Raw genomic sequence first — 24,024 nt, 5'->3', positions numbered from 1 at the left:
AAGTTTGCAAGACGACTCTAAGATGATAGGCGTGCTCCTCCTCATTCTTGGAGTAAACCAAAATATCATCAATAAATACAATCACAAACATATTAAGATATGGCTTAAATACTCGATTCATGAGATCCATAAAAGTTGTAGGGGCGTTGGTCAACCCAAATGACATAACCAAGAACTCAAAATGGCCATAACGGGTCCAAAATGCTGTGTTTGGGATGTCACACTCCCTCACCTTCAACTGATGGTAACCCGATCTTAGGTCTATCTTTGAGAAACAAGTGGCACCTTGAAGTTGATTAAATAAATCATCTATTCTGGGGAGAGGGTACTTGTTCTTTATGGTGACCTTATTTAGTTGCCTGTAATCAATACACATTCTAAGGGACCCATCTTTCTTTCGCACGAATAGGACGGGAGCACCCCATGGTGAGACACTCGGCCTAATGAATCCCTTATCTAACAAGTCCTTCAACTGTTCTTTCAACTCTTTCAACTCAGCAGGAGCCATTCTATATAGAGGGATAGAGATAGGCTGGGTACCAGGAAGGACATCGATCCCAAACTCGATCTCCCTATCAGGAGGGACTCTGGGCAGATCTTCAGGAAAGACTTCAGGAAATTCGTTGACAATTGGGACTGACTCAAGGAATGGAGACTCAATACTGTCATTTTTTACTCGGACAATGTGATAAATACACCCTTTCGAGATCAGCTTTCTGGCACTAAGGTAGGAAATAAACTTACCCTTAGGCATGACAGGACTACCCTTCCACTCTATGACAGCCTCATTCGGGAATTTAAACTTGACAATCTGAGTCTTACAATCAATAGAGGCATAACAGACATAAAGCCAGTCTCTGCTAAGGATCACATCAAAATCGACCATGTCCAACTTAACTAAGTTGGCCAAGGTATCCCTGTGATGGATTGACACAGTACAATCTCTATAGACTCTCTCAGCTAAGACAGAATCACCAATAGAAGTAGCTACACTGAAAGGCTCAAGAAGACATTCAGGAATTTTATTGAATTTACTAGCCACATAAGGAGTCACAAGAGATAGTGTGGCACCCAGATCCATCAAAACATAACAGTCAAAAGAAGAGAATCGAATTATACCCGTCACGATGTTTGGGGAGTTCTCCTGATCTTGGCGACTACCCATGACATATAGACGATTTGTACCTCCGCTCGTACCTGAAGTAGTGCCCCTCTGATTACCTCTAGCTGGTGGTGCGGGGGTAGAATACTGGGCCCTGTTGCCCCATATTGGACACTCTCTCTGAAAATGGACCACCTGTCCACATTTATAACAACCCGCATCCCTCTCTCAGTACTCTCCCAAGTGGAGTTTACCGCACTTGCCGCATAGTGGCTTCCTTTTCAAACCTCGACCTATGCTAGCCTGGGATTAAGAACCCTGGGATCTAAAATTCTGGTGACTCTATCCCTGCCGATCATACTTGTTATACGACATAGGTGCACTTGCGGTGGATGAGGCATAGTTGGAAGACCTCTTCTGGAAGAAGGACCTATTGCCCTTGTTCTGCCTTTGTTCATTCTCATGCCCAGCTGATTTTGCCTTCTTGCTCAGATGCTCCTCCATATCTTTCCTCTTCTCATCCTCCACCTGTTGAGCATACACCATTAATATGGAAATATCTATGTCAGAGATCAACAATGCTGCCTTGCACTCCTTCTTCACATGTCTTCCCAATCCGAAGACAAATTTCCTCATCTTCGACCTCATATATGGGATTATCTCTGGAGCATATCTGGATAGCTGGACGAACATTAGACTGTACTCTTTAACGATCATACCCTCTTGTTTCAAATTCACAAACTCTTACACTTTCGCTTCCCTCAATTCTCTGGGAAAGAAGTGGTCAAGAAAGGCTCCCTCAGAATCCCAAATAACAGGCTCAGCATTTTCTCCTCTATTTTGTTCCCGCTGATTATACCAGATATTTGCCATATTCTTGAGCTAATAAGACACCAACTCAACCCCCTCGATCTTCGTAGCGTGCATAGCTTTCAGGATCTTCCATATCTCATCAATAAAATTTTGGGGGTCTTCATCAACCCTAGAGCTCGTGAATGCCGGCGGATTCATTTTCAAAAAGTCTCTAATTCTTGTGCCAGTAAAAGGCTCTTAGGAACTAGAGCTAAGAGTTGGCGAACTCTGGTTACCATTGCGGGCAGCCACTAATTAAGTGAGTATAACAATCGCTCCTCAAAAATTTGCCTTCAAAGTTGGTGCAGGCGGAGTGGTAGACACTTGAGGTGCCTCAGCATACCTTGCAAGTCGGCCCCTTTTCCTCAATGGGCATATTTTTGATTGTGGAATCTCTGTATTATCGGCATTTCTTTGGTTGGAAGTATGCTTAGGAGGCATTATCTTCAACGTATAAACACACGAATTAGAAAAGAAGTTTTATAGAGTTTAACTTTATCGCACGAGTTCAGAGTATGAAAGAAGTGAAACAATTCTTAATGTCTTATAGTCTCCTGATTATAAGTGTGGTGTACAACACACCCATAAGCAAGACTCTACTAGACACGGCTTCATAGACTCCCTAGGACTCTTGAACTTTGTGCTCTGATACCATGTTTGTCACGTCCTGGAAGGGTACTCTAGACGTGACTGACACTCAAAAGCCATTTCTGGCCTTCAAGCGAATCACCTGGTCCAGTCACACTTTCATTCATTCACATTCTATCAGCGGAAGACTCAATCATAAGAATGTTATTCATAATTTAGGGCCAAAGGCCAAACAAATACCCAATCAATAACTAGCTAGAATAAAACTAGTCAAAACGGACAATTCAACACTTTCACACTCTAGTCTATGAAGCCTCTATCAACAATCCAAGAGGTGCCAATGACAAGTCCATGGCTACCAAAAATCAAAATAAGAAAAATAAATCAAAATGATAAAGAAAATCTCGGTATCCTCTGAAAACTGGGAGGACTCACCAACTAGCTGGAAGTGAATAGATCTTTAACGGTATATTGGTTGATGATCTCTAGTACCTATCTCTACATCATGAAATGATGCAGGCCAAATGGCGTCAGTACATGGAATGTACGAGTATGTAAAATGGCCGAATGAAATAACCATCAAAGAAGAATCAAATCAACTCGGAGTCTCAACTCATAAGAAAGAACAACTCAACCAAGTGTCCTAAGTCTAAACAAGAATATGGTTTAAACGGGACCAATCACATACAATTCAATTCAATCCGACTCAGAGTACTATCAAGACCTATATAGGAGTTTCTGTTATCCGACAACCATCACTTATGAGCTAGTGATAGTATAATAAGTCGACGTTGTTGCCACGTCCTTTCATACCTTGCCAGGGTATGAACGAATCAACCAATCATGGATCCAATCCAACCAAGTCCTATCATGTCAGGACAATAATTTTGGGGAAACATACGACTTTAACGGTTTAATCCCCTCCTACGTTTGGCGATGTAGTTATTGGATTCGAGTTATTACTTACTCTTACCCAATTCATTGCTCGATACTCCTCCCAAGACTCAATGCTCATAAAACTCCATCCAATCAACTCAATCAAATCATATCGACAAGTCTCGTTTGGAACCTTGTCAAATCGTCAATTCTATCACAATCAAACCTCCTCCAATCATACTATCCGATCAATCTCAATCGTATCTTTCAAGTGAAGTTTAAAAATGCATTTATAACATCATACAATCCTATCCAATCATTCCTCTATTCATTTAGCAAATCTTTCCGGGACTCATCAAGACTCCAAGGTTCTAAATCAACAATTTAGGGTAATCAACATATTTAAGAAAATTAACATATTTAAAGAAATCAACAAAATATGTTTAACCACTCCTATCAATCAACTCATACCAACATGTAGCACATCATTTCTTAACTCTACAACATCAACATAACAAAAATTGGGATAATAGATGAAAAGACTCATTTGGATATAAGTCTATCAAGAAACTCCATTTTTATGAACACTTAACCTCAAAGAAGGTGTAGGGAACATGGGTGGAATCAACCCATGTTTTGAGTAGCCTTACATACCTTGGTGAAGACTTTGAAGAAACCTTGATGTTGGGTCTTCAATGGAAGGCTTGAATCCTTGAAGTTCTTGAAGGCAATCCTTGTTGGAGATGGATTTGAAGGAGAAGAGAGTGGATTTTCTAGGACTTTTAGAGAGAGGGAGGGACTGAAAATAATGGTCCAAAACGTCCCAAGGCTAATGTATATATCATTTGGGAAAATGTCCAATTTGCCCTTCCTCAAAAATCTGGAAAAATGGGCTAAAATCCTCCTGGCGGTATAGTGGCGCGCCGCGCCACTGCAGCGCCAAGTCGAATATAGGCTTAAAACCTGCACATCTGATAGTGTCACGTCGTGCCAAGGACCAAACTACTGAGGCTTGTTCCTGGCGCTATAATGGCGCATCGCGCCCTTCTAGCGCCAAGCCTAAATTTTCTGGGTTCTAGAAAATGGGCTTAAAAACCTGCACATCTAATAGTGGTGCGTCGCGCCAAGGACCAAACTACTGAGGCTTGTTCCTGGCGCTATAATGGCGCATCGCGCCACTGCGGTGCCAAGCCCAGGTTTTTCTGCAGTTATAGCCAGGCTTGAAATTCCTGCAGTGCTAGTCCTTCTTAAGATAGTCATAACTTTTGACTCCGAACTTCAAAAATTACAATCTTGGCGGCGTTGAAAAGAAGACTCAAAGACCTTTAATTTAATAGGTCAAGGGCCACCCAGATTGTCACATTCAAAAAGATATGGTCATTGGAAGTCGACCCTTATACGAACTCATCGAAAAAACTTAGCCAAGACAAATCCTTTGGACTTAGCTTGGTTCTAGGGATCCCTTATGACCCTAAATCACCTCTAACACTCTTCAATTACTTAGGTACTTATCCTAACTCATGCATACACTTCACAATAGTCGAGTTCGATCCTACACGTACACGAAGAAGGGTTCGAATTTTAGTGAAAACTTTTGGGGGTGTTACACTCCGCCCATGCCAATAATTCCATTCAACCTTTACTAAAATTGTGGTTCTTCTCATTTGGGATATTCTTTTTCTTTGCAGCTTCATCCGTTTGTACTTTTAACTCTCCATTGTGTACATATTTTACTGTGGAATTTGGAGCCATAGAGAGAAGAATTTCCTACTGCATACTATGGATGAGTAATATTCAAAAGCAATAGTACAACACTTCACCAATAATTTAATACAATCTTCAAAATCTTGAAAACTCCAATGTAAGATGCACACAATATGGACTACTAAAAGTGCAAGAAGATAAAGGTGCAAGGAAAAGAGAAGGGTAATTTCTTTGTCACCAACAATACGATCTGACTTCATCCATTCATTATGATGGGAGATAACAACACATTAAAAATAGGTGAAAAACTATCTAATTACACACTTATTAATAATTTTGTACCTACATATATTTATAGAACTTCCGTCATTTGTACAGGTGATATGACACCTCTCTTGGAACCAATGTAGCTCAAGTGGCCAAGCCCAAATATTTTCTCCTCCATTGATATCCATGCATGGTATATAAGCAATTTATGAATCGGAGTTAATTACTGAAAATGGTCAATCAAGCAAATGAATTAAGTAGTTCAGAGCAGTGAGTTAAAATAGAATATCAACAGTTGAGAAATCTTGAGTTCGAAAAAACATATTTGTTATTGACTATTTTTTATGTAAATTACCTATATCATTTAAGACTACACATGTAGAAAAATTATAGGGCCTTTTTTCTTTGGCAAAAAAGAGAAAGAGAGAGGGATACGAACAATTGTGGTAGAGCGATAATTATTTCTCCATTTTTAGTTAAATATTTTGGATTTGAGCCTTGAATATTGAGTAGCCTTTATTAAAAATTATTTTACCCTAGGTAAGATTTTCCAGAATCTGAATTAAGTCATGCCTCTATTCGCGTACAGAATATGGAATACACTCCCAATAATTCCAACGTATAGTCTTTCTTTGCAGCTTCATCCACTTATATTTTGAGCTGTCCATTGTGTTCATATTACTGTGGACCCCATAGCAATAATTCAATTCAATTCAATTGGAGTAGATCCCATCTTCCTGGAAACTTTTTCCTATTTGTTGTCCTGTATATAATAACTTGGACCCAAATATCATCAATTCTATCTATTCACACAATTCTTAATCTTTTTTTCTCAAATTTCTACAAATAAACCAAATCCATGGCATCATCTTCTTCTTTTGCGAGTGATTCACAGTACTACGATGTCTTTCTAAGTTTTAGAGGTGAAGATACACGTAAGATATTTATGGGTCACTTGTACGAAGGTTTGAAAAACAGAGGAATATTCACTTTTCAAGATGATAAAAGGCTAGAGCAAGGCGATTCCATCTCAAAAGAACTCTTGAAAGCTATCGAAGAGTCTCAAGTTGCACTAGTCGTTTTCTCAAGGAATTATGCTACATCAAGGTGGTGCTTGAATGAACTAGTGAAGATCATGGAATGCAAGGAGGAAGAAAATAGACAAACCGTCATACCGATCTTCTATGATGTGGATCCATCACATGTTCGATACCAAAGTGAGAGCTTTGCAGAAGCATTTACCAAACACGAATCGAGGTATAAGGATGATGTTGAGGGGATGCGGATGGTGCAAGCATGGAGAACTGCCCTAACTGCTGCCGCAAATCTAAAAGGATGTGATATCCGTGACGGGTGAGTTGAACCCACATCAATTGAAAAGAATACTACCTATAAATACTATATTACTATTGAACAAACCTCAAAAATGAGTCGAGACAGAATCTTAAATATATTTTTTCATATTTCCCTAATAATGAATGATGGTTGATTATATATTTATATCAGTAAGAAGGGATAATATTCTGATTAATTCTTCAAGAGTTTGATTTATCATAATTATGGAGTACTCTATAATGTGAAATACTACCTTTTATTCTTGATTCTCTTATCTGTGTATATCAGCAATATTCTTCTTCTTTTTTATAGGATTGAATCAGAGTGTATTCAACATATTGTTGACCAAGTTTCGTCCAAATTATGCAAGGCTTCAGTATCTTATTTGCGAAATGTTGTGGGAATAGATACTCATTTAGAGAAAGTAAAATCCTTACTAGAGATGGAAATCAATGATGTTCGGATTGTGGGGATCTGGGGAATGGGAGGAGTTGGTAAAACGACAATAGCAAGGGCTATTTTCGATACAAACATGAATCAATTTGATGGTGCTTGTTTTCTTGCGGATATTAAAGAAAACAAATCTGGAATGCATTCTTTGCAAAATATCCTTCTCTCAGAACTGTTGAGGAAAAACGATAATTATGTGAATAATAAGGAAGATGGAAAGCACATGATAGCTCGTAGACTTCGATTTAAGAAGGTTTTAGTTGTTCTTGATGACATAGATCACAATGATCATTTGGATAACCTAGCAGGGGATCTTGATTGGTTTGGCAAGGGCAGTAGGATTATTGCAACAACTAGAGATAAGCATTTGATAGGAAAGAATGATGTAGTATATGAAGTGACTAGACTACTTGACCATGATGCTATTAAATTGTTCCATCAATATGCTTTCAAAGAAGAAGTTCCAGGTGAATGTTTTGAGAAGCTCTCATTGGAGGTTGTAAGTCATGCTCAAGGCCTTCCTTTAGCCCTAAAAGTGTGGGGTTCTTTCTTACATAATAGGGACATAACTGCATGGGGAAGTGCTATAGAGCAAATGAAAATGAACTCTAAATCAGAAATCGTTGAAAAGCTCAAAATTAGCTATGATGGACTGGAGACTACACAACAAGACATATTTCTAGATATAGCATGCTTCTTACGAGGGTATGGAAAAGATTACATCCTGTCAATTCTTGAGAGCTGTTATTCTGGAGCATATATTGAATTGAGTGTCCTAATTGACAAGTCTCTTGTGTTCATCTCTGACAATGATACAGTTCAAATGCATGACTTAATACAAAATATGGGTAAATACATAGTAAAATTGCAAAAAGATTCCGGAAAGCCTAGCAGAATATGGGACGTTGAAGGTTTCAAAGATATGATGGTGGACAATACGGTATGTAGGCTAAACAAGCAATAATAGAATTAATTGTACAAATCGGTTCTCTTAAGCTGTAATATTTCTTAAGAAATGTCTGACTAATATTTGTATCTTATATTTTGTTTCAAAAATTTGCATGGTGGGAATAGAGTAAGAAAATATATAGTGATATTGATAAGCGGATTGTAAAGTTATGACTTGTTTAATCTTTTTATAGGGGACCATGGCAATGGAAGCAATCTGGTTTACTCATTCTGAAAATCTATTCTTTAACAAATATGACGTAATGAAAAATATGCGAAGGCTTCGGATATTATGCATACATGATAGGATCAATTTTTCTTTGATACTCAATGGTCATGATGGTTCCATTGTCATTCCCAACAACTTGTGTTGGTTTGTCTGGCATTATTATCCTTGCAAGTTATTGCCAGAAAATTTTAATCTCAGAAGGCTTGTTCATCTTGATCTCCGATGGAGTTCGTTGCATCAATTATGGAATGAAACAAAGGTACCATTCTATTTGAGATAATAAAAATTGGATTAAGGTCCTTTTTTGTAGATACTTTTCCTTCTATTTATAATAGTAACATGTTTATCTAGTTTCTGAGCATGTAATTTCCATATAAAGTAAAATAAACAAATTTTCATTTCACGCTTTCAGTCATAATCTAAAAAATGTCGTTTACTACTCATTTTTCAACATTCTTTCCGTGTTTTGAATAGCAGCAATTGCCGTCTCTACGGAAGGTAGATCTAAGTTACTCCAAAAGGCTGAAGAGGACACCCGATTTCACGGGGATGTCAAATTTGGAGCATTTGACTCTAGCAAATTGTACGAGTCTTGAAGAGGTTCACCATTCCCTGAGATGTTCTAGAAAACTCATTGCTTTAAATTTGTCTTATTGTGAAAGCCTTGAGAGGTTTCCATATGTTAATGCAGAATCTCTTGAATCTCTGAGTCTTTTCCAATGCTCTAGTTTAAAGAAATTTCCAGAAATCGTCGGAATAATGAAGCCGGAGTCAAAGATTAAGATGCAATTGTCTGGGATAAGGGAACTGCCATTATCTATCAATCATGCGCTAGCTCATTTTACAAAGCTAGATTTGAGTAGGTTAAACAGCCTTGTAGTTCTTCCAAGCAGCATTTGTAAGTTGAAAGGTTTGGTGAAGCTACATGTATCGGGCTGCTCAAAACTTAAAAGCTTACCGGAAGAGATAGGCGATTTAGAAAAGTTGGAGGAGCTTGATGCCAGATATACTCTAATCTCACGACCTACGTCTTCCATCGTCCGCTTGAACAGGCTTAAATTGTTGACTTTTGAAAAAGAAAAAGCAGAAGATAGAGCGTACTTTGTGTTCCCTCAGGTGAATGAAGGGTTACACTCATTGGAACGCCTGAATCTCACTTACTGCAATTTAATAGATGGAGGACTTCCGGAAGACATTGGATCCTTATCCTCTTTGGAAGAGTTGGATCTCAGGGGAAATAATTTTGAGCATTTGCCTCGAAGCATAGCCCAGCTTGGTGCTCTTCGATTCTTGAACTTACCATATTGCAAGAGGCTTACACAGCTGCCAGAATTTCCACAACAATTAGACACAATAAATGCAGATTGGAGCAATGATTCGATCTGTAATTCGTTGTTTCAGAATATCTCATCATTGCAGCATGGCATCTCTCTTTCAGATTCCTTGTCACTAAGAGTGTTTACGAGTTGGGAGAGGGATATCCCAAGTTGGTTCCACCATCAGCGAATAGGTACAAGTGTAACAGTCTATTTGCCTGAGAATTGGTATGTATCTGATAAGTTCTTTGGATTTGCTGTATGTTGCTTTGGCAAATTAATTGACATCACAGCTCACTTGATTCCCTTATCCAAGCATTATGATTATACTGGTATTAATGGGATGTCGTCGATCACCCAGGAATTTTCCTTATCCAACCATTCCAAATATACTGGTATTAATTTTTTGTTGGTACCCCTTGCTGGCCTATGGAATGCATCTAATGCAAATGGAAAAACACCAAATGACTATGGGCGCATTAGGTTATTTTCCACTGGAGAAAAGAAGAAGTTTGGAGTTCGTTTGATGTATAAAGATGAACATCATGAAGAGGCCAGTTGCTCCTCTTCTAAGCCCAGGATTTGAGATTAAATATAGGTATATACCTCATGAATTTGTGTTCTCTCTTTATATAGAAGATTATTTCTTCTCATTCTTTCCCCTATTGGCAGGATGGGTGGGAAGATGCTCACTTTGGGGACACAAATTGCAGATAAATGGCAGGATTAATTTGCCAAAACAGGTGGATGAAAGAAGCCTAGGAATCATACAGGTGGGGTCCGAGCAAGATAGTGTTACTATACCAAAAATGATTCTTAGTGGTAATTAATTAACGATAATAACTTAATTGTCGCTAAATATGTCTTATTAGAGGCAATTATTAGTAACAAATATATTTTAACACTCTTTGTAAATACTGCTAAAATATATAACAACATTGAATCTAATGATAATTAACTAATGTTGATAAAGATTTTTAACACTTTCGTTAATATATACATTTATTGTCTCTAAAAACTGTTTTTGTTATAGCGTGTATAGGCACATCTTACCCTATCTTTTCTTTTGTAATGATAGACAATTTGTTTTCGATAGAGATGAAAAACACGTCATTAAAATTACAAGAATTGAACAAAAAAGAAAGGTAACTTTTTTAACCAAAAAATAATAATTTGTACCTTCTTGAAAAATTGAAAGGAGAAAGAACTCCAGAAGTGTCTCTAGCTGCCCTGCCTTAATTGGGTGTTCATTTTCATATGATTTAGCCATTTTCTTGATTTAATTTTTTGGTTTTTGGAGATATTATTACAACAAATGTATTGGTTTTCAATTTTCATTGGTATAAATATCCCTTAGATAATGACGTAGTCGATGAGGTGTGAAGCAAATATTATCGTCATGTCTTCTCTGTACAATTTGCCTTTTTATGGATCAATAATATAAGACTATTATATTACATATATTATTATACTCTGATGTTTCTGGACATTGCTTGGACTAAGATCTGGCTGCAATAGTTATTTTTATATGATTAAATTATTTAATTATACATAGTGTGGCCATGCATAATTGCGTCACCTTAATTTCGTTCCACAATAACTAATTAGGATATATGCATGGTTTGTGATTAACCTTTCCAGAATGGCCATCAGAAAAGATATGGTGAACAATAATTTGAAAAAATAATAATAAATTGGCTGTGTTCAGTATGAAAAATTCAAAGTGATATGATCTATACACACAGTAGAATAATTTTCTTGTGAAGGGTATTTGGGAAAATATTTTCTAAATTCTACACTTGATTGGTCAAATATTTTTGAAAAATACTTTTTTGCAATTTCGTTAAAAATCAGGAGAATAAATTCTTGATAAAAATAGAAAAAATAAGTTTCATACGTAATATTTCACATAAATTATTTTCTTCCCATTCCATTCCTCTAGCGGCCTACGTACCCTACCCCACCCACCCGCCTCAACCCCCACATCTCACCATACTTCAATTTGAATTTTGAATCGAATAGAAAATTGAAATTATGTTTTCGGAGAGCACAATTTGTGTTGCCCCGAATAGTCAATAGACATAGAACGACAATAAAATAAAAATAAAAAAGAGACAAATATTACAAAATATATCCACACGTGTTTAAGCCATACAAACCTTCTTTTCTTATACACTTCACAATCATATTCTACTCAAAAATTCATAAACAAAATCTCTCTCAACCCTCGGTAAACAAAAGCTTACATAGCAGTTTCAATGTTACGCCTTGAACGGTTGGTTCGTGACCCCTGGATGCCGATGGCGTCCTTGGGTTGATCTCGTAATTCCTACGGGGTGGAGATGATGGGGTCGGTCCATGAATTTTTGTTCTTTTTCTTTTGTCGCATTTCGTTCAAAGGTATTGACTATGTACATTCCAATTCTAAGCTTCATGTTACTTTTTTTAAATGACATGTCACTCGATCCAATATATTGTTTGCTTAGAATATTCATAAATTTCCAAAAAGAAAAAGAAATCTAATATCTGGATCAAATTGAATTTCGATCAAAATATTAAAAAGAAAATTGAAGCTGGGGGGATTTTGTCGAAAAATCAGACAACGTACAATCAATTTAAAGAATTAAATGCAAATCTTATCTTCAATTTTACCTTATTCTGATTTTTTGGAGAGCTATCGCGGAGTCACTACCAAGTTATATTATATGCACCAACAAGGGTTATGGTAGAGTAATAAGTGATTCTTCATCCTTAATCAAAAGTTTCGAATTCAAATATTTCTAAGTACAAATTCGTCTTTATTAGAGAACGTTTTACCCCTCAAATATAGGACTTTTCGACTTGAATTCAAATTTAATCGGAGCCTCAAAGTAGCTACCAAACACTGAATGGAAAATAAAAATAAAGAAGTCCAGAATTTGTCGAACCTCAATGCGAGTACCAAACACTAGATGAAAAATAATTATAAAAAGAGTATATTCATTGATAGTGTATAATGATTTTTTACATCATCATCAGTGCAATTTAACATATTATTAAAAATAAATTACGCATACTTATTATCGTTTCATATAATATGGAACATAAGAGTAGTAGAAAGGAATGTTTAGTAATTCCCTTATGCACTCACACCATCTTTTCTTGCTTAAAATACAAACACACAACAAGAACAAGATGTCCCTATATTAACTCTTGTTCATTATATTGCCAATGTCAAGCACAAAACGATATTTCACGTCCGATTTCACGAGACGCTCCAACGCTGTATTCACGTACTTCATTGGCACGACTTCAACATCCGGTGTTATGTTATGTTTTTCCGCAAAGTTTACCATCTCTTGCATCTCTTTCACCCCTCCTGTTGAACTCTCCGCCACTAGCTTCCGTCCTATTTTCCACATTATAAACTTGTATTATCATTTTAATGAAATGAACATGTTCGAAATTAAATGAAGAATAAAGTATTACGCAAAATGTACCTAAAAGCAAGGGAAATACGGGCAACTCTAATGGTTTTTCTGGTGCACCAACCATTACAAGCTTCCTATTAGTTTTCAACAAATTAAGCATAGGAAAAATAGGATGAACTGCCGAGACAGTGTCAATGATACCATCAAGCGACCCCACTACAGCCTGCTCGTTTTTACATGTGCAAACGAAAATTCATACTCTATTATTCCTATGTCACATGAATACCATTATAAATTTGAAATTGAAGCATAGTTGATTGATTGATTGATTGACTGACTAACCTGCATTTGGTCAGGTCACGACTAACCAAAAATGAGTCTGCCCCTAAACGCTCAAGTGCTTCGTCTTTCTTACTAAGAGATGTATTAATGACAGTCACTTTGGTTCCAAACGCCTTGGCGAATTTTACAGCCATATGTCCAAGTCCTCCAAGACCAACAATACCAATGTGCATTCCAGGCTTGTCAAGTCCAAAATATCTCAAAGGGCTGTAAGTTGTGACCCCTGTACATAACAGGGGAGCAGCTTCCATAGGCAAATTATCTGGCCAACGAACGACAAAATGCTCATCGACAACCATGAGATCGGAGTAACCTCCGTGGCTGATGGTTCCGTTAGAGTAAGTACCATTGGCTGTCATTACCTGACCGGGACAGTAATTCTCAAGATCGTTGGCACAATTTTCACATTCGCGATACGATCCTACTATATATCCCATGCCTATTTTGTCTCCGATTTTGAACTTGTCTACCTAGTTAGTTGTTACCAACCTCAGTTACCACCCCAATAATTTCATGCCTGAAAAATCAATTGAGATTGACATAATTTTGATCCCATAAATTCAAAACTATATTGACCTCCAAGGCATAGCTTGTTAATCAATTTCACTTTACATTTGGCTACACATTTCTTAGTTGACTTAAAACTATACAAAAATAAATTACTATCCCTATACGAGTTGATCATTCTCGTCACTCAACTAATATTATCTCAGATAATAATTTTCTTTAATGAAAAAAAATGGAATAAAAAAAATGACTCCTTGATATAATAATTATAAGTAATTGAGTGACTATATAAGAAATTGACCTGCCTTCTGACCCCTCCATCCAAGTTTTTTTTTGGGGTGTTAAAAGGCAACATCCACTTACATAATCTTCTTGAGGCTCAAAATTGTTTACCACATAGTGCAAATCTATGTTGCTCGGACCCTTGAAGCACCATATCGAACTTTGTAGGATCCGATATACGACCAAATGTATGTTTGAATAGTCTAAGCAACATAGGTCCCAACAGATAATAGAAGGCTGAATGCTATTAATGAATAGCTCTTGCATATTTACTAAGTGGCGGAGTCAGAAATTCTTACAAGAGAATATTAATAAAAAAAACCCAAAAAAATTCTCTTATGTAAAATTGAGTGAACAGTTTTTGTATAAATATGTACAATTTTTTGTTACCTATATGCATGGTAAAAAATTTTCAATGATCGCAACTAAGGAACATAAAAAAATAAAAATAAAAAGAGTAAACTTGCCCAGGTATAATGGGATATTTGGTGATGCCCCATTCATTCTTGATCTGATGAAGATCAGTATGGCAAATTCCACAATACATAACTTTGAACTGCACATCTTTTTTACTAGTTACCCTGCACCCATTTCAAAATCCAAAATTAAATCTCAATAACAATAACGTAGTCGGTATAATTTCACAAATCAAAGAAATGAATAAATTTGTACCTTCTTGAAAAATTGAGAGGAGAAAGTACCCCAGAACTGTCTCTAGCTGCCCATCCAAATGCCTTAATGGGATGTTCATTCTCATGCGATTTTTCCATTTTTTAAAAATGATTCTTGAGTAATATGTACTATACTATGTAGCAATAATATATAAGAAAGAGAAAACAATATTATTGGAGTGGAAAAAGTAGTGGTTGTACTTATCTCATTTAAAATAGATCTTTTGTTGTGAGTGAAAGGAGCCAAGGGACCAAACAGAAAAAATAGTATTTTGCAAGGCTTATTTTTGTTGACTTATATTATATACTAGATGGACAAGGCCCGTGCTAACATAGGTAATGAAAGATTGTACTATCATCTGCCCTACTTTACAAAGGTGTATACATTGTCAATATAAACCATGTATTACTTCCAACCCTCAATCAAGGAGTACCTTCAAAATTAATATAATTGACTAAAGATACAAATTTAATAATACACAACAAACAGGAAAAAAAATATTGATGATACTTCCTGTTGTTGATGAGCGGATATCTCTACACTATCTTCTTGGTCTTTAACATCCTCGTCATGATCCAAAAATCGAGGTTATGATGACACATATCCCAAACCTCAATCTAGTGTGTAAGCCTAACAGTAAAACTCATACGAGACTCCCAAAGAGGAAGTCAGGCCACAAAGTAAACGAAAAGAAGGACAATGAAGAAAACATCTCAAAACCTAGTGTCATAAGTGTAAAGAGCATCTAATACAATAATTGAATCCGATTTACATCATAAGTCTTTGTGTAACAGTAAAGACTAAAAAATAAAGGATAGAACTAGTGGCGATTCGAATCCCAAGATCTCACCACTAATCTGATAATGTGATATCTGCTAGAGAGGTCAACTGCCGCACGGGATACCCTGACTAGGATCTGCATAAAAAGAGACATAGAATTAGGTGTGAATACAATCCACATGTACTTAGTAGGTTTGACCGATTGAGTATAAGGAATTAATCAAACTTATGAAATAAACTAAGGAACGCCTCTACCTGCATACAGAAAAGTCCCACTCCAACACCGATGCCGTCAATTTACATAGAACGACGCAAGTAAAGTAAACATATAAGGATAATTCAATCTCACATATTATCAATTAAGCTAAATAGTTCAAAGAGTAATGCAATCCAATGAGATGATGCAATGATGAGGTGGTACAGTGGAATCAAGGATGTCGCACAACTTGCAATATACACCAGTTGAGCTAAGGATTCCATACAAGGACCCATGGGGGACTCACAGTCTATATACCAAATCACAATCTTAATACCTCATCAACTTTTCACATAGCTCGTGGTCAAGGATATAAAAAAAAGTGTCTCATTTTCTTTCTCAAAAAGAATTTTCACATTTCTCAACTTTCCAAGATCAATGATATAAAGTTCTCAAAACTCTAGCTAAACATGATATACACCCTCAAATATATAGTAATAGGAAGGAAATAAATTGAAATAAGTGTTCACCGCTTTTCGAAATCATTTCATTACTCAAGTGTGATCAAAACCCTCAACCCTTCACGCGGACATTACTAGTCAAATAGTATTATCAGCCTCTCTCACACTCAAATCATGAATCACATGCTCTCAAAGAAAATAGAATAGCAAATAAGGTGTTCATACGGGCTAAACTGCACAAATAAGCCCCCACACGGACAACATAATATAATCAAGCCCCTGGACGAGCATCACAATATAATCAACAATCCTAAATATAATTACAATCTCATCGCAAAGTCGATAACATAAGAATGACCAATTACCCCATTCCAGTCTCAACGAATGATAGTTAAACCTACCTCGAAGGCTGAAATTTCACACGAACACTCTAACCGAAGCTCAACTCATGAACAACGACTCCAAAATAATTACCTACTCTTAAGAATAAAATGAGTTCATCAAAACGAGTATAACGATACCCATATTGCAAGGTTTTAGAATCGGTGTCAAAATTATCCAAAAATCACTTCAAAAATGATAAGGGCAAAACTGAAATTTTATTTAAAAATTATGTTATACACATCAAGAGGAGTTTGTGATTGAAAATTCTATTAAAATCAAGTTCAAAATCATGAATTTACTTATTTTTGAAATTTGAGAGAGAGGGAGCCCCAAAACCCACCTTGAAATCTTGATTTTTGAATATTTTCGAAAGACTAAAATTGGACAAATTGATGAGGAATAGTAAAATGGACTCCCCCAAACAAGCTTTTCCAAGAAATTACTTCAAAAATCACCTTCCCAAAGCTCCACATGTTTGAACATGGTGGAACGAGGAAAAATGGGCTAATATCCAAAGTTACTATTCATTCACTCGAAAAAGCTAATCGCGATCACGGGCCACTAAGCCGCAATCGCGGAACAGAAGAAAGAAAGACCATGGCGAATGCAGGCATGATTGTCACAATCGCGAAGCATTGGAGGTCACCTCATCGTGAACACGGAAGCAGGGTCCCGAACGCGATGGACTCATAAAGAGACTCTTCGCGAACGGGAGCTCCCTAGCCGCGAATGCAAAGAGAGAGAGGGACTGCACCAGAAACAACAACTTTTTAAGAATCTAAGTCATCAAACGGACCCTTGAAATTCATTCGAAGTCTGATTAAAATAAATTGGATATGCTACCACACCAAAATCGATATTCCAGACTCAATTGAGTTGTCAAATTTTCAAAAAAAAAGATCATTATGATGAAAATACCCTCTCAGACCCCTTTTAGGCCTAAAATTCAACTTTTAGCCTAAATTCCCAAAATGAAAACTAAGGTCTTGGGGCTCTAAGTCAACACTCAACTAGACCAAACTCGACATTTCGGACGCAACGAAATTAAAGGAATTCTCATCAACACTCGGATCTCAATATGTTGACCAAAGTCAACTATCTCAATAAAACCTCTTACACAATACCTCAAATTGCTAAAATCACATCAGATCACATCGAAAACCATGCCAACCATCCCTTTATCACAAACAAAGTATGAAAATGTTATGGAAAAGAGCAAAATAGTCATTTTTCATACAAAAGCAGTTTCTCAAGAATAGAGGGTATTACATCATCCACCACTAAAATACACATTCTTCCTCGAACAAAAAATAAAGTAAAGTACCTATAGGGGCAAAGAGTTGAGGGCATGTATGATGCATGTTGGACTCCACCTCCCATATAGCCTCCTTAAAAGGTTGGTGCCTCCACTGCACCTTTACTGAATCAATATGCTTTGATCTCAACTATCTAGTTTGTCTATCCAAGATAGCAACAGGCACCTCCTCAAATGAAAAATCTTAATCCAAAGCAATCAAGTCCCACTGAATTATATGAGAATCATTATGAAGGTATCACTTAAGCATCAAAACATGGAACACAATATGAACAGTTGAAAGGCTTGGAAAAGCCAATCTATAGGCTACCTCCCCATACTTTTCCAAAATCTCAAAAAGACCAATGAACCTCGAACTGAGCATCCCTTTCTTTCCAAACCTCATCACACCCTTAGTGGGTGACATCTTGAGCAACACTTTCTCACTAATAGAAAATGACACATCATGAACACACCTATCCGCATAACTCTTCTACCTACTCTAGGCAGTCACAAGGCGCTGTTGAATCAACTTCACCCTATCTATGGCATCTTTCAACAAATCGATACCCCAAGGTCATATCCTAAAAGAATCAAACCACCCCAAGGGAGATCTATACCTCCTCCCATACAAAGCCTCAAATGATGCTATCTGAGTGTTGGAATGATAACTGTTGTTATAGAAAAACTCCACAAAAGGAAAGGATTGGTCCCACTGACTTCCAATGTTCATGACATAAATCTAAAGCATATCCTCTAGTACTTAAATAGTCTGCTTGGACTAACCGTCGGTCTGAGGATGAAAAGTAGTATTCAACTCAAGCTTAATACCCATCTTCTCCTGCATAGATCTCTAGAAATGAGAGGTGAACTGCGTACCTATATCAGACACAATAGAAATGGGCACTTCATACAATTGAACAATCTCACAGATGTAGATCCTAGCTAACTGCTCCTCATTGTAGCTAGTCTTTACTAAAATAAAATGAGTTGATTTGGTCAACCGATCCACAATCACCCACAATGAATCATGTTTACCCAAAGTTAAGGGTAACCCTGTCACAAAGTCCATAGTAGTACGCTTTCATTTTCACTCGGGAATAGGCATCCTTTGCTAGGACCACCCGGTTTTTGATGCTCATACTTCATTTATTGAAAATTTAAACACTTAGCCACAAAATCCACAATGTCTCTCTTCATTCCACACCACCAATAGTGTTGTTTCAAGTCATGAAAAATCTTTTCCACCCACCTGATGAATAGAATACTTCGAACAATGAGTCTTTTTTCAATATCTTACATACCAATCACTAAATTAGGGCGCACTTAAATGACCGCTAATCTCAAAACTCACTCTAGATCAAGGGAAACCGATTTAGCTTCACACTTCAACACTTTGTCTCGAATAGTCCCCAACTTTTCATCATTAAACTAATGAGTACGAATCTGATCCATCAAGATAGAACTATCCTCTACAAAGGCCAAGATACTGTGAGGTTTCAAAATATCAAGTCAAACAAACTATCTAGCCAATGACTGAACCTCTAATGCTAAAGGTCTCTCCTTCACCTTAAGGAAGGATAAGCTACCTATACTAGGTGCTTTTTGACTCAAAGCATCCGCCACTACATTAGCCTTGCCTAGATGATAAAGAATGGTGATGTCATAATTCTTCAATAGTTCCAACCACCTATGCTGTCTTATGTTTAGATTTGCCTGTTAAAAGATATACTTGAGGTTATGATGTTCGGTAAAGACCTTACAATGCACCCCATAAAGATAGTGCCTCTATAACTTCAAAATAAAAATAGTTTTTCTCATACACCTTCAACTATCGAGATGCATAGGCTATGACTCTCCCCTTCTGCATTAACACACAACCCAAACCAACACCTGAAGTATCACATAATATAATAAATGCCACACCATCCTGTGGTAATTCTAGAATAGGTGTTGAAGTTAATAACTCCTTAAGATTTTGAAAGCTCGTCTCACACTCATCAGTCCACTGAAAAGCTATGATCTTCTGAGTCAACCAAGTCAATAGAGATGCGATAAAAGAGAAACTCTGAACAAACCAATGATAGTAGCCCGCTAGCTTAATAACTATTCATCAACTCCATAAAAGTAGTTGGGGCATTAGTTAGCCCAAAATACATGACCACAAGCTCATAGTACCTATAATGAGTCCTGAGTGCGGTCTTTGAGATATCAGAATCCCGAACTCTCAACTATTGGTAATCCGACCTCAAGTCAATCTTAGAGATCCATCGAGGCTACTAAAGTCGTTTCCTAGGTCGTTACGGATTCTACTATAGAAGAAACCAAGAAAATTCGACCCAGACCCCCGACACCTAAAAAGTCTATGGGCAAACAAACACAAAAAATTGGCAAAATCGCCTAATTATTATTGCACCACCAATAAAATGCTCCTAAACACCTCTAAAGCACCACTGGGGCTAATGTAGTCGTTCTCCATGTCGTTATGGACGATACTATACAAGAAACTAAGTAAATTCGACCTAGACCATCGGAACCTAAAAAATCTGTGGGCTAACACATATGAAAAACTTGCAAAATTGCCTAATTCCTGTTATGTCGCCAATAAAATCCTCTTAAACCCTGCTAAATCACCATTGGGGCTATTGGAGTCATTTCCTAGGTCATTCCGAATGCTACTATGGAAGAATCCAAGAAAATTTGACCCAAATCCCAGTACCTAAAAATTCCATGGGATAACACACGAAAAACTGGCAAAATTGCCTAATTCCTATTGCGTTGCCAATAAAATGCTCCTAAACCCCTCTAAAGCACTGCTTTGGCTACTAGAATCATTCCTCGGGTGGTGACGGATGTTACTATGGAAGAATCTAAGAAAATTTGACCCGGACCCCTGGCACTTAAAAAATCTGTGGGCTAACACATATGAAAAATTAGCAAAATCATCTAATTCCTATTGCATCGCCAATAAAATACACCTAAACCCCTCTAAATTGCAATCGGGGCCACTAGAATCATTTTCTAGATCGTTACCAACGCTACCGTGGAAGTATCCAATAAAATTCGACCCGAACACTCTGCATCTAAAAAAATCTGTGTGCTAACACATACGAAAAACTAGTAAAATCAACTAATTCCTGCTGCATCGCTAATAAAATTCTCTTAAACCCCTCTAAAGCGCTGCTGGGGCTACTGAAGTGGTTTCCCAGGTCGTTACGGACACTATTATGAAAGAATCCAAGAAAATTCAACTCATACCCCCGACACCTTAAAAATTGATGGGCTAACACACACGAAAAACTAGAAAAATCACCTAATTTCTGGTGCGTCTCGAATAAAATGCTTCTAAAGCCATCTAAAGCACCGCATGGGATACTGGAGTCATTCTCTAGGTCGTTATAGATGCAACTATAGAAGAATCTAAGAGAATTTGATCCGTACCCCAGCACCTAAAAAATCCATGGGCTAGTTAGTAAATGAAAAACTAGAAAAATCAGCTAATTCCTGTTGTGTTGCTAATAAAATTCTCTTAAACTCCTCTAAACCTTCATCGGGGCTACTAGAGTCATTCCCCATGTCGTTACGGACGCTAATATGGAGGAATCCAAGAAAATAGAACCCAAAACACCAGCACCTAAAACATATGTGGGCTAACACACACGAAAAACTGGCAAAATCATCTAATTCCTATTGCGTCGCCAATAAAATACTTCTAAACCCCTCTAAAGTGTCGTTAGGGCTACTGGTGTTATTCCCCAAGTTGTTATGGACCCTTCTATAGAAGAATCTAAGAAAATTTGACTCAGACCCACGGCACCTAAAAAATTTGTGGGCTAACACGCAGGACAAACTGGCAAACTCATCTAATTCCTGTTGCATCGCCAATAAAATGCTCTTAAACCCCTCTAATGTGCCATCAGGTCTACTGGAGTCATTTACTAGGTCGTTACGGACTCGAATATGGAAGAATCCAAGAAACTTTGACTCGGACCCCCAACACCTAAAAATCTGTGGGCTAACACATACGAATAATTGGCAAAATTGCCTAATTCCTATTGCGTCGCCAATAAAATGCTCCTAAACACTTCTAAAGCACCACCAGGGCTACAAGAGTCATTTTTCCAGGTCGTTATAGATGCTACTATAGAAGAATCTACGAAAATTTGACCCAAATTCCCGGCACCTATAAACTTTGTGGGCTAACACACACAAAAAAGGCAAAATGCCTAGTTCCTGTTGCGTCACTAATAATATACTCCTAAACTCCTCTAAAGTGCCGCTGGGCTACTACAGTCATTCCCTAGGTCGTTATGAATGCTAATATAGAAGAATCCAAGAAAATTCGATCCAAACCCCAGCACCTAAAAAATTCGTAGGCTAACGCACACGAAAAACTGGCAAAATTACCTGATTCCTGTTGTATCGCCAATAAAATCCTCCTAAACCCTTCCAAAGCACCACCGGATCTACTGGAGTTGTTCCCCAGGTCGTTACGGACGTTACTATGAAAGAATCCAAGAAAATTCAACCCGCACCCCCGGCACCTAACAAATTTGTGGGCTAATACACATAATAAAACTGGCAAAATCGACTAATTCGCATTGCATCACCAATAAAATTCTCCAAACCCCTCTAAAGCGTCATCGTGACTACTGTAGTCGTTCCCTAGGTCTTTATGGACTCTACTATAGAAGAATTCAAGAAAATTTGACCTGAACCCCCAGCACTTAAAATATCTGTGGGCTAACACACACGAAAAACTAGTAAAATCATCTAATTCCTGTTGCGTCGCCAATAAAATGCTCTTAAACCCCTCTAAAGCGCCGCCGGCGCCACTAGAGTCGTTTTCTAGATCGTTACAGATGCTATTGTGGAAGTATCCAAGAAAATTCGACCCGGACCCTCTGCACCTAAAACATTCGTGCGCTACCACATACGAAAAACTAGCAAAATCAGTTAATTCCTGTTGCGTCGCTAATAAAATTCACTAAAACTCCTTTAAAGCGCCACCGGGGCTACTGAAATGGTTTCCCAGGTCGTTACGGACATTAGTATGGAAGAATCCAAGAAAATTTGACCCGGACCCCCATCACCTAAAACATTTGTGGGCTAATACACACGAAAAACTAGAAAAATCACCTAATTCCTGGTGCATCGCTAATAAAATGTTTCTAAAGCACTGCCTGGGCTACTGGAGTCATTCTCCAGGTCATTACGGATGCAACTATGGAAGAATCTAAGAAAATTTAACTCGGACCCCTAGCACCTAAAAAATCTGCGGGCTAACACACACGAATAACTGGCAAAATCAGCTAATTCCTGTTGCGTCGCTAATAAAATTCTCTTAAACTCCTCTAAAACATCGCCGGAGCTACTTGAGTAGTTCTCCAGGTCGTTACGAACGCTAATATGGAAGAATTCAATAAAATAGAACCCGGACCACCAGCACCTAAAAAATCAGTGGGCTAACACACACTAAAAACTGACAAAATCGGTTAATTTCTATTGCATCGCCAATAAAATATTTCTAAACCCTCTAAAGCATCGTTGAGGTTATTGATGTCATTCCCCAAGTCGTTATTAATGCTACTATAGAATAATCCAATAAAATTCGACTCGAATCCCCGGCACCTAAAAAATTGTATGGGGTAACACGTAGGACAAACTGGCAAAATTGCCTAATTTTGTTGCATCATCAATAAAATGCTGCTAAACCCCTCTAATGAGATTTCGGGGCTACTGGAGTCATTCCCTAGGTCATTACAGACTCAAATATGGAAGAATCCAAGAAAACTTAAGCCGTACTCCCAACACCTAAAAAATCTGTGGGCTAACACACACGAAAAACTGGCAAAATTGCCTAATTTTTGTTGCGTCGCTAATAAAATACTCCTAAACCCCTCTAAAGCACAACCGGGGCTACTGGAGTCATTTCCCAGATCGTTATAGATACTACTATGGAAGAATCTAAGAAAATTTGACCCGAATCCCCAGCACCTATAAAATCTGTGGGCTAACACACACAAAAA

The 24,024-nt window shown here is 37.5% G+C and overlaps 1 protein-coding gene and 1 pseudogene across 3 annotated transcripts; one reads left to right on the top strand and one right to left on the bottom strand.

The window, feature by feature from the left end:
- The first annotated feature begins 6,158 nt into the window (after positions 1–6,158).
- LOC129899239 (TMV resistance protein N-like) lies at positions 6,159–11,113 on the top strand. 3 transcript variants are annotated; one of them, XR_008769492.1, is made up of 6 exons: positions 6,159–6,742; positions 7,037–8,114; positions 8,317–8,610; positions 8,826–9,895; positions 10,029–10,265; positions 10,340–11,113. XR_008769492.1 is itself a non-coding variant. In XM_055974123.1 (5 exons), the coding sequence occupies exons 1-4, from the start codon at positions 6,249–6,251 to the stop codon at positions 10,251–10,253; spliced, it is 3,294 nt and encodes a 1,097-aa protein (XP_055830098.1). In that variant the 5' UTR covers positions 6,162–6,248; the 3' UTR covers positions 10,254–10,265; positions 10,340–11,113. The 3 variants fall into 3 exon arrangements, 2 of the variants coding, with proteins under 2 accessions (XP_055830098.1, XP_055830099.1); XM_055974123.1 differs by having other exon boundaries at positions 6,162–6,742; positions 8,826–10,265; XM_055974124.1 differs by having other exon boundaries at positions 6,163–6,742; positions 8,829–10,265.
- Positions 11,114–12,626: 1,513 nt separating this feature from the next.
- Positions 12,627–15,066, bottom strand: LOC129901660 (8-hydroxygeraniol dehydrogenase-like; annotated as a pseudogene).
- Between the last annotated feature and the right edge of the window lie 8,958 nt (positions 15,067–24,024).

This window comes from Solanum dulcamara, chromosome 8, assembly GCF_947179165.1.
Source record: "Solanum dulcamara chromosome 8, daSolDulc1.2, whole genome shotgun sequence".
NCBI classification, from domain to species: Eukaryota; Viridiplantae; Streptophyta; class Magnoliopsida; order Solanales; family Solanaceae; genus Solanum; species Solanum dulcamara.
The sequence above is the reverse complement of the archived record's forward strand: the minus strand, read 5'-3'. Positions and strand labels throughout refer to the sequence as shown.

Coding starts and splice junctions, on each gene's coding strand:
- LOC129899239 (XM_055974123.1), top strand. CDS start 6,249: ATGGCATCATCTTCTTCTTTTGCGAGTGATTCACAGTACTACGATGTC. Junction 6,743..7,036: donor GGATGTGATATCCGTGACGG/GTGAGTTGAACC, acceptor TCTTTTTTATAG/GATTGAATCAGAGTGTATTC. Junction 8,611..8,825: donor AATTATGGAATGAAACAAAG/GTACCATTCTAT, acceptor TGTTTTGAATAG/CAGCAATTGCCGTCTCTACG.